General features: G+C 39.3%; 3 protein-coding genes across 3 annotated transcripts; 1 reads left to right on the top strand and 2 right to left on the bottom strand.

Moving 5' to 3' along the window:
• Nucleotides 1-788: 788 nt before the first annotated feature.
• Nucleotides 789-2,473, top strand: LOC127363055 (olfactory receptor 11A1-like). The gene has a single exon (XM_051399503.1). It carries the CDS (start codon nucleotides 1,173-1,175, stop codon nucleotides 2,115-2,117), a length of 945 nt encoding a protein of 314 aa, XP_051255463.1. The 5' UTR covers nucleotides 789-1,172; the 3' UTR covers nucleotides 2,118-2,473.
• A 3,353-nt stretch (nucleotides 2,474-5,826) lies between these two features.
• On the bottom strand, nucleotides 5,827-7,654 carry LOC127363060 (olfactory receptor 142-like). Its single transcript, XM_051399509.1, has one exon. The coding sequence runs from the start codon at nucleotides 7,239-7,241 to the stop codon at nucleotides 6,315-6,317; it is 927 nt and encodes a 308-aa protein (XP_051255469.1). The 5' UTR covers nucleotides 7,242-7,654; the 3' UTR covers nucleotides 5,827-6,314.
• A 6,992-nt stretch (nucleotides 7,655-14,646) lies between these two features.
• Nucleotides 14,647-16,808, bottom strand: LOC127363049 (olfactory receptor 11A1-like). The gene has a single exon (XM_051399491.1). It carries the CDS (start codon nucleotides 16,237-16,239, stop codon nucleotides 15,283-15,285), a length of 957 nt encoding a protein of 318 aa, XP_051255451.1. The 5' UTR covers nucleotides 16,240-16,808; the 3' UTR covers nucleotides 14,647-15,282.

The following is a 16,808-nucleotide window of genomic DNA, read 5'->3' as shown; positions in this document are numbered from 1 at the left end:
TATAAGACATGATGGCTATGTTTAAAAATTCCATATTTCCATATTTATACACACAGGAAATCTGCAGGAAACAAAAGGGAACAGAAACAGTGTGAATGTCAGAGAGAATCTGAACCAGAAGCATTGGAAACAACCCTGTACTACCATACAGTTCATTTACAAACAGGCTGCACAGAAATATGTACATAGGTTCATGTAAGCTTCTGTTCATACAGATAATCACAATGAGCAAAACATTTACAGTAAACAAATATAAAGACATGATAATGATAAAATATAAGTACTTAAAAAAAAGTTTGACATTGTGTGAAACCTGCTGTAGTCACACTCCCTCAGTTCACCCTCCGAGCACAAGGGAGAAAATACAGGGGCCACGAACTGTGTGAGAAATGCAGATTGCCCTATCTAGATCCAGTGTTTGTCCATTCTGGGCTACTGTAGAAACATGGCAGTTCAACATGGCGGCCTCCGTAGAAGAGGACCCGCTCCCTCTGTAGATAAAAAATGTCTCATTCTAGCTGTCCTTTCAGGTGATTATACACTAAGCTGCAGCATACCTATGATTATATTACATTAACGACAATAGATCCTCCTCATTGTTACACACTGGACCTTTAGGAAGTACTAATTATTTGATAATTTGATATTTGTATTGATCATGTAACAAAAACATAACATAACTGACATGGGACCAAATACTGGTTGTCCTTCCTTTTTTTGCCAGTATGGACGTAGGATTAGTCTTTATTAATCGTGACCTTTTATAATGAGGTCACTCTGCTGCTGTGGGTGTTCTGTGTCTTTAAACATTTAAAAGAAGTGAAAGCAGAGTTTGAGCTCAGTTAGGAGGGACTGCAGCAGGCCGACAGGTGAACACTCAATGTCACACACTTATTTTTCTACTTTCTAACTTAAACATTATACTGACTTTGGAAAGGAAATGGTCTGTTTGGGGTTGTTAGATCAAACTGTATCCATTATAATGAACCTGTTTAGTACTTTTATCCTGACCTCTGTTTGTATGTGTTTGATATTTCAGCAGCACATTGTGCTAAACAGGCAGACCTTTAAAACAGGCTCATTCTAACCAGTTGAATCCACAACGATGTGAAATGTAAAAATTAAACAAAAGTGTCTGCACAGTAGAGTTGTTGTGAACCAGAAGGAGGCTCATGATAAACTCTACACAGGTATCATATTTCACATTTAGTGCCTATTTTGACACCGGGCATTTAAAATACTTATATTTCATTATTGTCATGTGTCTATATATTTTTATTGTTTTTGCCAATGTTTTGCCGGTTGTAGCTATCTGTATGAACAGAAGCTTACATGAACCTATGTACATATTTCTGTGCAGCCTGTTTGTGAATGGACTGTATGGTAGTACAGGGTTGTTTCCATTCCTGCTGGTTCAGATTCTCTCTGATGTTCACACTATTGCTGCTTCTTTTTGTTTCCTGCAGATTTTCTGTGTATATACTTATGGAAGTGTAGAGTTTTTGAATTTAGCCGTCATGTCTTATGACCGGTACCTCGCTATCTGTTGTCCTCTGCAATATAACACACGTATGACAGGTAACAGAGTTGCCGTCCTCATTGCTGTAACCTGGTCAGTTGTATTTATTGTAAATTTTTGTACACTGCCTTTGATTGTTCCTTTACAGCTGTGTGGGAACATCATTAACAAAGTATACTGTGATAACCACTCTATTGTGAAACTGGCCTGCTACGACACCACAGCCAATAACATCTACGGACTGTTTGTTAGTGCGTTCTCAGTCTTTGGCCCTCTCATTTTAATTCTTTACACTTACATAAAAATTCTTCTAGTTTGTTTTTCTGGTTCGCAACAGACCAGACAAAAAGCCGTCAGTACTTGCACACCTCACCTCGCTTCCCTGCTGAACTTTTCTTTTGGTGCTTGTTTTGAAATATTACAGAGCAGGTTTAATATGAACAGTGTACCAAATGTGTTGCGCATTTTTTTGTCGTTATACTTTCTCACATGCCCGCCACTCTTCAACCCTGTAATGTACGGACTGAATCTGCCCAAAATCCGTGTCATATGTAAAAATCTGATATCAAATATATGCAAAGTATTAGCCGCCACCTAACTACTGTACCAATACTTTGTATTATTCTAACCACCGTTATTATTTTATTTACTGATAAGTAACTCTAAAGCTGTTACAACAGATATTAAAACAGTTCCATGCACCATGTTTCAGAACAAAATATATTTAATAGTAGAATGGAAATTAAAATCTTTGTAATTATAAAATAGTATGTTTAAAACTAAGGCACTTTACTAAGACAGTGTCAGTAAAGTAAATAACTAGCAACAGATAGTGAAACACTGCTGCTACACCACCACAACAGATTTCGATGTTTTGAATGAAGTTGTTTTGTATAGTACAGTGTACGTTTTCTTATGTGACAGTTTTTAATAAAATGTTTTTGTATAGTCTCAGTTGTATAGTCTTTGTTTGTCCGACACAGTTTTGCAGATAATAGTGTAACTGTATTGTAATGGAGCGTCCTGGGTTTTTCTAACTGAATTAACTTAATACGGAAACAACAAACAGGAGAAGAAGTCCAAACCTCTGAATATAAACATTGTTTTTTTATTTACAACATTACAGGAACATTCAGCAGGTTCATGTTTTGGCAAAGAGCTCTTTAGATCCGCTTCCAGTAACTGAATTTAATTTAAATAAGTAAGTAATCAGTATCAAATCGTCTCAGAAGCGAGCTCAATACTCATTGTATTGTTTACTAGCAGATCTTGAGTTCTTCAATAGAGTGCTGCAGGAATGAGTCCCCCAACCCCGGAACAAATTAGCATTTTAGCTTCTCCGTTTCCCTCTCCTGATTGAAGATGATCAGCAGCTGGCCACCTGGCACCTAAACACCAGATTCCAGTCCTGTAATGAAGCACACACAGACAGACAGACAGACAGACACAGAGAGAGAGAGAGAGAGAGAGAGAGAGAGACTCTAGGCTAAGCTTAAGCTTTAACAATTACAATGCCTTTATTGTCATAGCATGGTCAACTTAGACCTAAAAACAAATTCTGACGAGTTTGCGCATCAAGTCTTCGTCTGGGACTCAAACAGATCTCATAGAAAATCACATCACATCATAACAAACAATTATCTTTACTTCATTCACTTGTCTCCTACTCCATTTAGTCAAGAGGTATGATTCTCACTTTGTGTGCAAGAGATTGGTTTGGATACTGGACGAGCCCCCATTTTGTCACAGCTAGACCACACAATATTTTTTATTTTAAACTACAACAAAAGCAACATTATAAATGAGTCGTCTGTAAGTCAGTGATGGTTATAGTGTTGTGTGTGTGTGGCGTTGTGGAGGCAAAACAAAGAAAGATAAATGGTGATGGTGAGAGACAGCAAGACAGAATGATAACCAGCCTAAATAACCTCGGCCCAGCTGGAGGAGCACCAAAAGAGTCACACACTTCCAATCCAGAGAGGTCAGTCCACTGTTTTCTGGCAGAGAACCATTGATGCTGACTCTGATCTCGATCGCAAAATATTGCTCCAGTGTGTGCTGAAGGTCCTAAAACCAGACCTTCCCCAAAGTTAATCTATAATTATATATGATGAATGGACCAATCTGTCCACCGTGAGGTCGCTGATGTTAGATCATAAACTGGAAAATCATTACGCTCGGATGTGTTTGTCTGCAACATTCTGCAGTTGTCCAGTATTTTTTAGCATTTTTAGTTTTTGTTTCAGTAACTTTCCTTTAAAACATGTTACTCCCAATACGGTTCTCTATTAAATAAAGGCATAAAAAGTCACAACATTTAAAAAAAAATATCTTTCAGTCTTAAATGCATGATTTGTAATCCAAATATGAGCAAAGGAGTATCCCAGCCCCCAAACTTTAAACCACAGTAATGGGGTCTGACTTTTTAAAACAAGCATATACAATATATATACAAATAACAACTTCAACCACAGATCTGGTGCCACATGCCACAAACTAGAAAGCTCTGTGAGAACACATCTACTTTACTACTTTATACTTACCCTACAATACATTTTAAAGATAAATTATGATGAAATATAATGCCCTTTGAAGAATAAACTACCATACAGTATATAAAGTATTTAAAATTAACTCCACCAAGATTAAAATGTTGTTTATATATCATATTTATATGACTGTATATATTTGCTATATCACATATGTATTATGTACACAATTATAATCATTGTATCATTTTGATCTGGATTATCAGAAAACTGCACATTTACGCGAATATGTACAGGTAACAAAATACCTATATAGCCTGTTTCTGCCCACAAAATGTTTTATCTCAATTCATCAGCAAAAATAATCCAATAAAATATATAACATAATTTATATGCAAATAAAATTTAATTGAATTGAATAAGGTAACTGTGAAACGCCCTACTTTGCATTGTCAGCATTTTTTTAGGTTTGATACCATAAAGATTATTTGCTGTTGCTATTGAACAACAATCTCCTACAACATGTACACTCCCCTCCAAAATTATTGGAACAGTGAGGCCAATTCTTTTATTTTTGCTGTAGACTGAAAACATTTGGGTTTGACATCAAAAGATGAACATGAGACAAGAGATCAACATTTCAGCTTTTATTTCCAGGTATTTACATCCTGACCTGATACACAACTTAGAAGATAGCACCTTATGTTTGAACCGTTCCATTTTTCATGTGAGGCTACACCAGAAGATGCAAACTACTCATTAGCAAGAAGAATAGGAAGGCCAGGCTGGAATTTGCCAAAAAGTACAGAGACGAGCCTCAAAGATTCTTGGATGTTTTTGGGACTGATGAGACAAACATTAACCTTTATCAAAGTAATGGAATTTGGAGAAAGAAAGGATCTCATCTGTGAAACACAGTGGAGGTAATGTCATGGCTCGGGCTTGCATGGTTTTTTCTGGCACAGGCTCATTAATCTTCACTGATGATGTAACACATGATGGCAGCAGCAAAATGAACTCAGAAGTCTACAGAAACATTTTGTCTGCCAATTTCAAGAAAGATGCAACCAAACTGATTGGGAGGTCCTTCATCATGAAGCAAGATGATGACCCAAAACACACTGCTAAAGCAACAAAGGAGTTCATCAGGTGCACAAAGTTGAAGGTTTTAGACTGGCAAAGTCAATCTCCAGACCTAAACCCCATAGAGCATTTTACCTGCTAAAGAGGAGACTGAAATGAGTAACCCCCCCAAAACAAACAAGGAGACTGAAATGAGTAACCCCCCCAAAACAAACAACAACTGAAAGAGGCTGCAGTGAAAGTCTGGAAAAGCATCACAAAAGAAGTTTGGTGATGTCAGTGGGTCGCAGGCTTGGTGCAGTTATTTCAAGCAAAGGATTTGCAACTAAATATTCTCTAAGTCTTATTCACTTTAATCTATCTTAAGTCCATCTGTTCCAATACTGCTCACCTAAAAAAATTGGTGTTCTGTAACAAATAATGCTATCTTCTAAGTTGTGTATCAGATCCAGATATAAATAGCTGGAAATAAAAGCTGAAATGTTGATCTCTTGTCTTGTGGTCATCTTTTGATGTCAAACCCAAATGATTTCATTCTACAGCAAAAATAAAAGAATTGGCCTCACTGTTCCAATATGGACTTAAGTATAGTAAGACCAAGGTCCATGTTGTTGACCTTGTGATCTGTCGCACTACCTGACTAATGATGGAAATCTGACCTCTGCTTCAACCAGTAGATAAGATCAGAGCCAATAAAACTGGTCTGTAATTATTACTTACATAATGTTGACACTGTTTGTCGTCACAAATAGGAGAGGTCTTTATTGAGGAGAAATTCAATGGTTAGCAAATAAAAACACTTTTTACATTATAAAATATATTGTAATTGGACATATACATGATTTGTACATTTTGAAAATATCTGTGTGGATATAATTAGTCTACTGGTGCAAAGGCCTTGTTGAGGTAGAGTACAGTAGCATCCCATTGAGAGTCATACTCATTTAGAGAATGGTATTAATCATTGATATAATATACACACTGTGATCAAATATAAATATGGAGTTATAATTGTAAATCAACTATTACTACTATATCAATCTGACAACATGGTGCACACTGACATTTCTAAATCGGATGTACAGTCTTATGGTTAGTATTGTGGTTGTATGTCCCTCTATATACATAAAGAAAACAGGCTTTTAACATTGGAGTTAATTTATTTGTCACATTATAACAAAAGTTCTACGTTCGAATACTTCAAAGGTCTGATTAAATTAAGGCTAGACAACATTTGACATCAGACTTTTACCTATAACACGGATTTTGGACATTTTCAGTCCATACATGACGGGGTTGAAGAGCGGCTGGCATGTGAGCCAATATAACGATAAAAAAATGCGCATCATATTGGGTACACTCTTCATATTAAACCTGCTCTGGATTAATTCAAAACTAGCCCCGACAGAAAAGTTAAGCAGGGAAGCAAGGTGAGGTGTGCAGGTACTGACAGCTTTTTGTCTGGTCTGTTTGGAACCAGAAAAACAAACTATAAGAATCTTCATGTACGTGAACATGATAAAAATGAAAGCACCAAAGATTGTGCCAAAAGATGCAATGAGTCCATATATATTAACTACATTGGCATCTGAGCATGCCAGCTTGACAACAGAGTGGCTGTCACAGTAAACTTTGTAAATGATGTTCCCACACAGCTGTGAATGTGAATTCAAATATATTATGACAATACATGCAAGCAAAGGGTATAACCATGTTAAAGCAATGAGCATGGCAATCTTGTTATATGTCATTCGTGTGTTATATTGTAGAGGATAACAGATAGCTATGTATCTGTCGTAAGACATGATGGCTAAGTTTAAATATTCAACAGCTCCATAAGTGTGTACACAATAAATCTGCAGGAGACAAAATGAAGTAGAAACTGTGTGAACTTCAGAGAGAATCTGAACCAGAAGCATTGGAAACAACCCTGTACTACCATACAGTTCATTTACAAACAGGCTGCACAGAAATATGTACATAGGTTCATGTAAGCTTCTGTTCATACAGATAATCACAATGAGCAAAACATTGACACCGACAATAAACAAATATAAAGACATGACAATCATAAAATATAAGTACTTAAAAGTTCCAGAGTCAAAGTAGGCAGCGAGTGTGAAATATGAAACCTGTGTAGAGTTTACCATGATCGCTCAATTCCACTGTGCACACCAAGCAATAATTATTTTATCTTTGGTTATGGATTTGTAAAAACTTAACTAGCTTCAACTTGGACTTGTATGGCACGATTTTCAACTTAATCATAAAGCACATATGAACAGAAGTCAGTGTAGTGATGCTAAACAGATTCATTATCATGGAAACAATTGTTAAAAACATCCCTAAATGCATCATTTCCTTTTCAAATTCACAATAATGCTAACATTTACATTTCTGCATTCACCTGTTGTCCTGCTGTAGTCATACTGAGAGTCCCTCCTAACTGAGCCCAAACTCTGCTTCAACTTCTTTTAAACTTTTAAAGACACCCACACAGCAGAGTGACCTCATTATGCAAGGTCCCAATGATTGATACTCATGTTTAATTAATGTCAGCAAAAAAGAAAACTTTGTATCCTGCTGTTTGTATTTTCTAAATCGAATTGTTGGGCCTGTAGGAGTACGGTGTAGACCTTTTCTATTTGAAAAATGTTCTGAGATAACTTCTTTTATGATTTGGCGCTATACAAATAAAACTGAATTGAACACCAGAGACAGTTTAGGAATTGTTCAGAGAAGAAACGCTCCCTAAACTTATTCAGTTTTATTTGTATAATGCCAATAAATAACAGAGGTTATCTTTTCAGTAAAATAGCGTCTACAACCACAGTAGCCAGCACAACATTTATGGGGCATGAATGTGTGCAGATAGAGAAGGAGAGGAAGAGATGAGCTCAGTGCATCATGGGAAATCCCCCAATAGTCTAGGCCTATAGCAGCATAACTAAGGGATGGTTCAGGACTCACCTGAAGTAACAAATGCATAACAGTGAAAGTAAATGGAGTGATTCTTAATAATGTTGCCTAAGGGAAGCATAACGTCAATAGAATTGGTTCAAGTACAGAACCTTGTGGACCTCCATGACTAACTTTAGTATTTATGGAGGATTCATCGTTAACCTCTACAAACTGTGAATGATCTTATAAATATGACTTAAACCAGCTTAGTGCAGTTCCTTTAATGCTAATTTGATGCTCAAGTCTCTGTAATCGAATATTATGGTCAGTGGTGTCAAATGCGGCACTAAGATCTAAGTCCATTGTCTGATAAGAATACTGGATGATGAAAAGGCTCAGGAGATGGCTGTGGTTGCTAAAGAGCCTGAGCAACACTGCCCACTATGGACACCAAAATAAACTTCAAACACCCTTCAAGTCCTTACAGTGGGACAGTACAGAGTCCATCAAGGCCATTGCTGAGGCCATCAACTCGGGAGTTCAATGAGCAAAGCACTCTGGCCCTTTCAAGAAGTCCATTGTGTTTGTGAGAGCTGGATGGCAGCCAAAACTGGTCTGGCCTCAGCAAGGGACTGGCAGCAGTTGGTGGGCCTCGAATGCAAGCTTGAGTTTCTCAACCACATCAGTGCCACCATTGTACATCTAACTTGTTTGAGGATGGAGTTTGTCAAGGTAAATTCCATCTGTTTTCAAGACAATTAGGTGGTAACACTGTATTTAGAACACTGACATGCTTTCTTTACGTTTCTCATTAGAAGACCTCTGCTGCACAAGAACCTTTCAAGAAGGTCAAAGGATTTTGAAAATCCTTTTATGAAAAGAGGCAAAATGGCTCTTTGTGATGGGAACTGTGCCTCTACATTATTTGACCTCTACCCCAGCACTTAGTATAATCTCATTACCCTGAGATTATTTAATTCTGATTAAAGTCAAAGAAACTATTGTCTGTTATTATGATTAACTTTAGGACTGTCATGCTGGCACTGTCTAAAATGTGTTGCACGTGCAGTTTGCTCATTATAAAGAAGAAAAGACAAAATATTTATTGTAGAACTTTATAAATTAAAATGTTACAGCGGCACAAGAAGCAGCCTGAAGAGATGGGAAACAGACCAAAAACTGTTTAAAGTGAAACAAATAAAAACATGAAGCTATGTACACTATACATACAAGCTATTATATGTGTCGCCTTCCACAAGGACATCATCCTGAAGTTCGCGGATGACACTGCAGTGATCGGTCGCATCACTGGGGTGACAAAGCGGCCTACAGGAGGGAGGTGGCCGGTCTAGTGGCATGGTTTGATGACAACAACCTCTCCCTCAACACAGACAAGACAAAGGAGATGATAGTGGACATGAGGAAGTAGAGGAGACCTCATCAACCACTGTCTATCCGGGAGCTTGAAGTGGAGAGGGTGAGCAGTTTCAAATACCTGGGTGTCCCCTTCCGGTTACGGCGCTGTGTCGAGTGGCGGCCAGCAACAGTTGCTCTCTCTCTTTTCCGCACTGCTTCCAACAGCTATTTTTTTTCTTATTTATTGTTTTCTATTACCGTTTCTTTTCAGTAAGTTGTTGTGCTAACCTTAGCCAACTATGTTTGGGAACTTTTTTCCATGTTTTTTGTCCGTGTGTCTCATTCTTGGGACAATTTTTCCCGACCACGTCTCCATGTGGGCGCAACAATGCGGCGGGTCTATTGTTTACACCCGAGATCAGCTGTTGTCGCTACACCCATCGGCCCTGATGCGGGAGAGGCCTGAAATTCCCAGAGAACTAAGGAGGAAGTACAGGGGATGTAAGGCTGGACGTAAACACCGGGAAAAGAAGCGGAGATATAAACCATCTCTCCCTTCCATCACCATGGGGAACGTGAGGTCGCTGGCTAATAAGATGGACGAGCTGGCGGGCTTGGTGAGGACTCAGCGGGTATATTGTGAGAGCAGCGTGCAGTGTTTCACGGAGACGTGGCTCCACAAGGGCATTCCGGACATTGAACTGCTTGCCGTGAGTCTGCGGCCATATTATCTGCCGAGGGAGTTCTCACACGTGATCATCCTGTTTGTTTACATTCCTCCGACCCCAAACGCGACGCGCGCGAGTGACGTCATACGCACCGTCGTCGCGGGACTCCAGACACGGCACCCAGACGCATTCATTGCAATATCTGGGGACTTCAATCACGTCACTCTGGCTGCAACAATGCCCACTTTGAAGCAGTTTGTTTCACCAGGGAAAACAAGACACTGGACCTGCTGTATGCCAATGTTAAGGAGGCTTATAGCTCCAGTGCCCTTCCTCCTCTTGAAAGATCAGACCACCTGCAGCCCCTGTATAAGCCCCAAGTCCAGCGGCTTCCTGTGACCACCAGGACTGTGAGGAGATGGTCACAGGAGACAGATGAAGCTTTGCAGGGCTGCTTTGAACTAACAGACTGGGAGTTGCTCTGTGATTCGCATGGAGAGGATCTTGATGATCTCATGGACTACATAACAGGGTACATCAACTTCTGTGTGGACAGTGTTGTTCCTACAGTGACTGTACGCTGTTTCCCAAATAACAAGCCGTGGGTCACCAGAGACATCAAGGTCCTGCTGAATGAGAAGAAGAGGGCAAGATCAGGACAGGGAGCAGATGAGGCGGGTTCAGAGGGAGCTTAAGGAGAGGATCCAACAGGGCAAAGACAGCTACAGGAGAAAGCTGGAGCACAAACTCCAGCAGAACAACTTGAAGGATGTGTTGAGCAGCATGAGGAGCATCACTGGCTACAAACCATCTGGCAGCCAGACAATAGGAGGTGGTACTGAACGAGCCAACGAGCTGAATCTGTTTTTCAACAGATTTGATGAGAGGGCTCCGGACTACCCCTCCCCCAGCTCCTCTACAACCATCTACCTCCAAGCCTCCAGCCCTGCTGCCCCCCTCCCCCTCCGTTCTTTCCTGACTACGCCTTACTTGTCCTCTCCCCCCCACCATCACCTCTCCCCACCCCCATCAACACACACGGCCGACAGACCTTCACTGCAGAGCAGGTGCGGAAGGAGCTGTGCAGACTCCGCCCAGGCAAGGCAGCAGGTCCCGACGGTGTCAGCCCGAGGGTCCTCAAAACCTGTGCAACCCAACTGAGTGGAGTCCTGCAGCACATCTTCAACCTGAGCCTGAGTCTGGAGAGGGTCCCTGTGCTGTGGAAGACATCCTGCCTGATACCAGTACCGAAGAAGGCGCGTCCCAGCACCTCCAACGACTACAGACCGGTGGCGCTGACGCTTGCTGCTGTGTGCTGGGGCAGCAGGCTGAGGGCAGCAAACAAGATCAGCAGGGTCACCAGGAAGGCTGGCTCTGTCCTGGGGGTCCAACTGGACTCTCTGGTGGTGGTGTCTGAGAGGAGGATGCTGTGTAAACTGCACAGTATCCTGGACAACAACGCTCACCCTCTCCACCAGGTGCTAACCTCGAGCAGAAGCACCTTCTGCAACAGACTCATTCCCCCCCGATGTAACACAGAATGCCAGAGGAAGTCTTTTCTTCCTGTGTCCACCAGACTCTATGACTCATCTACCTCCGGTCGCAAGATGGACAGTGGAGACACAGTGCCCTGAAAGAATGTCACTTTATCATTTTATAACCAATTTCACTTTATTTAGTTGTACTGTACCATAGTTAATTTATGCTGCTAACAAATGCTGCTACAATTTTTATCACTTTTACCACTTTTACCACTCCAATCGCTCCTTGTCACTTACCTAGTTTGTACTTATTTTATTTCAATTTATGCTGCTAAACTGCACGGTGCGTATTGTTGTATATTGTATATACCTACATTTAACTGCAATTTTTGTTGCACTTTGTCACATTTAGTTACTTGTTTCTTCTTTTCTACTTATGTTACCTGTAAGTGCTTACATTTGGTTGCATTTAGTTAATTGTTTGATTTATTTTATATTAGCCTTTATTTTATTTTATGTTAGCTTATTTTTATTCTAACCCTGTAGTACTTTACTTTACCACCTTTGTATTAAAGCTGTTGCACAGTTATTTCCCTCGGGATAAATAAAGCTTCTTGAATCTTGAATCTTGAATCACATCAGTGAGGACCTCACCTGGACACTGAGACACATTTACTCATACTTTATTTTTCTACCTGTTTTGCTTCTGTAAGCACAGAACTACTATAAAACAGTTTTAGAAACAGTTGTCTTCATTATCAGAACTGGGCCCTCATTAAATTTAGGGGTTACATTTTTTTAATTTTTTAAAAAAGGCCTATTTGTGGGGGGAAAAAAAGTGTAATATTTGAGTTACATAACATCTTTCTATTTGTGTTCTTCCTAATTGTCACCCCCAACACAAAAATGGTTTGGCCACTGATGGAAATTTGATGTTGTTGTTTGATTTGAAGTTCAGTACGCTCAAAAAGTCCGTTGCTCAGAAAAGGAAAGAAAAGAGAAGAAGAGAAGAAGAAAATAAAGAGGCCTTAGAGATTTTAAATATTAAAAAAAGGTGGTGAAGGTGAAGCTGGAACTGGTAAAGTCAACGTAGAGCAAGGTAAGAAACAGCACAGCCAACGTTTACCAGCCTTGTAACCTAACAGACCAGCTCTAATGTTAACGTCCATCAGCTTGTATAAAAGACTGACACAACGTTATCTCCGACAGAAACAGTTGAGTTTGGTAGCTCCGTCAGAGAGGATGAGACAGAGAGGAGAGAGATCCAGCTGCAGGCAGGTGAAGCGGGAGGGGCCCGCTGCCCCGTCGGAGAGTCTGAGCAGAATGGATCAGAGATCACACTTAATTTCAGCGATCCTGCATTATGGCCAACTAGAATGACCGACTCTGATAGAGTGAACCTCATACGTGTGATGGCGCCTTTCTCAGAGAGGGCAAAGGAATTGTCAGCAGATGCAGAGGGCAGGGAATTCCCAAACTATCTGACATATTCCACATCCCACAATGGGAGGGAAAAAATCGATAGGGACTGGATAGTATATAGCAGCTCCAAAAAGGCCTTATTTTACCTACCATGCTTACTGTTCTCCTTTGACGTAGAGAAAAATTCAACTAGTGCACTAAATTCAATTTACTGAAAGCTTTATGAGAGATTTCCAGAACATGACAGAAACCGTGCACACAAACATTGTTATTGGAAGGAGAGGAAGAGCAGAGGGAAAGGAGAGATCTGGGCGTGGGGGGGGGCCCATCTAAGATTATCTCGTCCCGGGCCCAGGCAAGACTGTCAGCTGGCCTGATGTGAACCACAACACATTGACACTACTCAGTAATTTCATGTCTTGTGAGGGGCAGGCTTTGGTTGCCAAGCAACCAGGGCCTGATGGAGGCCAGAGCAATTAAGCACAGCTGCACACTTTCTCTCTGTCTCTGACTCCTGAGAGAGACAGAAAATCTCAAAATGAACCCCCTCTAACCATTGGAACAACCGCAATGACAACCAAAATGACGTGAGCATCCTCATCTTGTTGACCATAGGAATGTCAAGTTTCAGTGGCTAAAGTAAAAAAATGTGACCGCTCAGTCTCCTTTCAAAATTTCTCCTCTTCAATTTACATGGGCGTAAATGGGGCTGTGAGGGGGTGTTGCTGGCGCATCAGTGTGTTTCCCGCCATCACCCCACGGATTAACCGACGTTTCTATCAATAAAATATTTCTGTAGAATGACATTTGTGGCCTTGAGAGCAGTTTACAATTTTTTTTTTCTACAAATTGTTTTCTCCCTCTCCACTTTAGCGAGGATGTCACATACTCTAGCTCGTGAACATTCTACCAATACACACCCATTCATTTTTTGGCCTGGTTTTTGGCGATTTATTTGCAAACTGTTTGGTGAAACGCTTAGAAAAGTCACAGCACTAATCTCCCGGCCGAGCAGCAGATTTTGATACCTTTTTGTGTATGTGTGACCAAAACTGCGGGAGGAGTAGTCGACCGAAAAACGACACGGAAGAATAAGAATATGAAGTATGAGGAATAATATATAGTGTGCTTTTCAGGCACACTCAATAATGTAGACAATTGTGAAGTCAATCGGATGAGTGGTTCTTGAGAAGTCCAGTGGCCAAACAAGCATGTCACATGTTTATATATGTGTTATATTGTTCATTTCATATTATTTTCATTTATGCATTATTATATTCATTGTCTCTTTCTTATTTGAATAAACACAAAACTTCACATTTGGGTATGCGCCAACATTTACACATATTAAATGTACTAAAATACATAACAACACACTGTCTAATTTTCAAACTTTATTTGTTATCTATATTTTTTCGGATTATTTGTATCCTGTTTCTGCCACCACTGTAAGGCTATCTTTTCCACTTTGGGATTAATAAAATGTTTCATATCTGTCAATACCTGACTAATGTAGTGTATATACTTTGCTGTTGCTATTGAAAAAGCGATGAAGGCTATTGAATACAAATGGATTTCAGGATAGTAAGGCAAAGTAAGATATCCATGTTGTTGTCTAATCTTGTGATTTGTAGCGCTACCTGTTTGTAGTGGAAATCTGAACCAGCAGATGAGATTAGTCAGGTCAATGAGGCTGGTCTGTAATTATTATTTATATTAGACACTGCTTGTTCAATACAAATAAAAACGTCTTTATTGTGGAGAAATTCGAGGGGTTACAGTCGCACAGGTTGAAGAGTTAGGAAACAAATCAACAAATATTAAAACTGAAATTAAGAAATAAATTAAAACATAATAAATCTAAGTAAATTTACATTATAAAAATATATTATCATTGGGCATACACATGATTTTCACATTTTTAATGTCTACTGGTGACAAGGCCTTGTTGAGGTAGAATACATTAGCATCCCATTAAGAGTTATACTCATTTGGAGAATGGTAGACCTACTCTATTTTAAAAGTGTCCTGAGATAACTTTTGTTATTAAATTGAGCTATATGCATAAAATTGAATTGAATCATTGATATAATGTGATATATCTGTGATATAAATATAAATAGCTAGTTTTAATAGTAAATTTAATTTTTTGATCTAACCCTAATTGAATTAAATACATTAATCTCATTTCTCAATTTGACACATTTCCAAATTGGATGTACAGTTTTATTATTAGTATTGTGCTTGTATGTCCCTCTATTTACACAAGGAAAACAGGTTTTAACAGTTGAGTTAATTTATTTGTCACACAACAGAATGCAAAGTTCTACATTAGAATACTTTAAAGGTCTGTTTAATTAAAGCTAATGAGTAAATTTGTTATATGACTTAAGAGCTTTTGATTTGATCAGACTTTTACCTATGACACGGATTTTGGACAGATTCAGGCCGTACATTACAGGGTTGAAGAGCGGCTGGCATGTAAGAAAGTATAATGATAAAAATATGCGCATGATATTGGGTACAGTGTTCATATTAAACCTGCTCTGGATTAATTCAAAACTAGCCCCGACAGAAAAGTTAAAGAGAGAAGCAAGGTGAGGTGTGCAGGTACTGACAGCTTTTTGTCTGGTCTGTTTGGAACCAGAAAAACAAACTAGAAAAATCTTCATGTAAGAGAAAATGATAAAAATCAAAGCACCAAAGATTGTCCCAAAAGATACAATAAGCCCATTTATATTAACTACCTGGTTGTACGAGCATGCCAGCTTGACAACAGAGTGGCTGTCACAGTAAACTTTGTAAATGATGTTCCCACACAGCTGTGAATGGGTACTCAAATATATTACATATATATGACATGAAAGCAAAGGGTATAACCATGTTAGAGCAATTAGCACAGCAATCTTGTTAGATGTCATTCGTGTGTTATATTGTAGAGGATAACAGATAGCGAGATATCTGTCATAAGACATAACGGCTAAGTTTAAATATTCTACAGCTCCATACGAGTGTACACAGTAAATCTGCAGGAAACAAAAGGGAACAGAAACTGTCTGTACTTCAGAGAGAATCTGAACCAGAAGCATTGGAAACAACCCTGTACTACCATACAGTTCATTTACAAACAGGCTGCACAGAAATATGTACATAGGTTCATGTAAGCTTCTGTTCATACAGATAATCACAATGAGCAAAACATTGACACCGACAATAAACAAATATAAAGACATGACAATCATAAAATATAAGTACTTAAAAGTTCCAGAGTCAAAGTAGGCAGCGAGTGTGAAATATGAAACCTGTGTAGAGTTTACCATGATCGCTCAATTCCACTGTACACACCAAGCAATAATTATTTTATCTTTGGTTATGGATTTGTAAAAACTTAACTAGCTTCAACTTGGACTTGTATGGCACGATTTTCAACTTAATCATAAAGCACATATGAACAGAAGTCAGTGTAGTGATGCTAAACAGATTCATTATCATGGAAACAATTGATATAAACATCCCTAAATGCATCATTTCCTTTTCAAATTCACAATAATGCTAACATTTACAAAACAAAGTCTGCGACATTGTGTGAACTTCTGCATTCACCTGTTGTCCTGCTGTAGTCATACTGAGAGTCCCTCCTAACTGAGCCCAAACTCTGCTTCAACTTCTTTTAAACTTTTAAAGACACCCACACAGCAGAGTGACCTCATTATGCAAGGTCCCAATGATTGATACTCATGTTTAATTAATGTCAGCAAAAATGAAAACTTTGTATCCTGCTGTTTGTAGTTTCTAACGGCTGATTCCGTAAGGCACGGCTGCATCGCATTTATTCAGCATCACATCCCGCTGTGACGTGACCACCCAAGATAATCACTGCCATCATAGA

Source organism: Dicentrarchus labrax, unplaced genomic scaffold (assembly GCF_905237075.1).
Source record: "Dicentrarchus labrax unplaced genomic scaffold, dlabrax2021, whole genome shotgun sequence".
NCBI classification, from domain to species: Eukaryota; Metazoa; Chordata; class Actinopteri; family Moronidae; genus Dicentrarchus; species Dicentrarchus labrax.
Note: the sequence above shows the minus strand (reverse complement) of the source record. Positions and strands in the feature narration are given on the sequence as shown.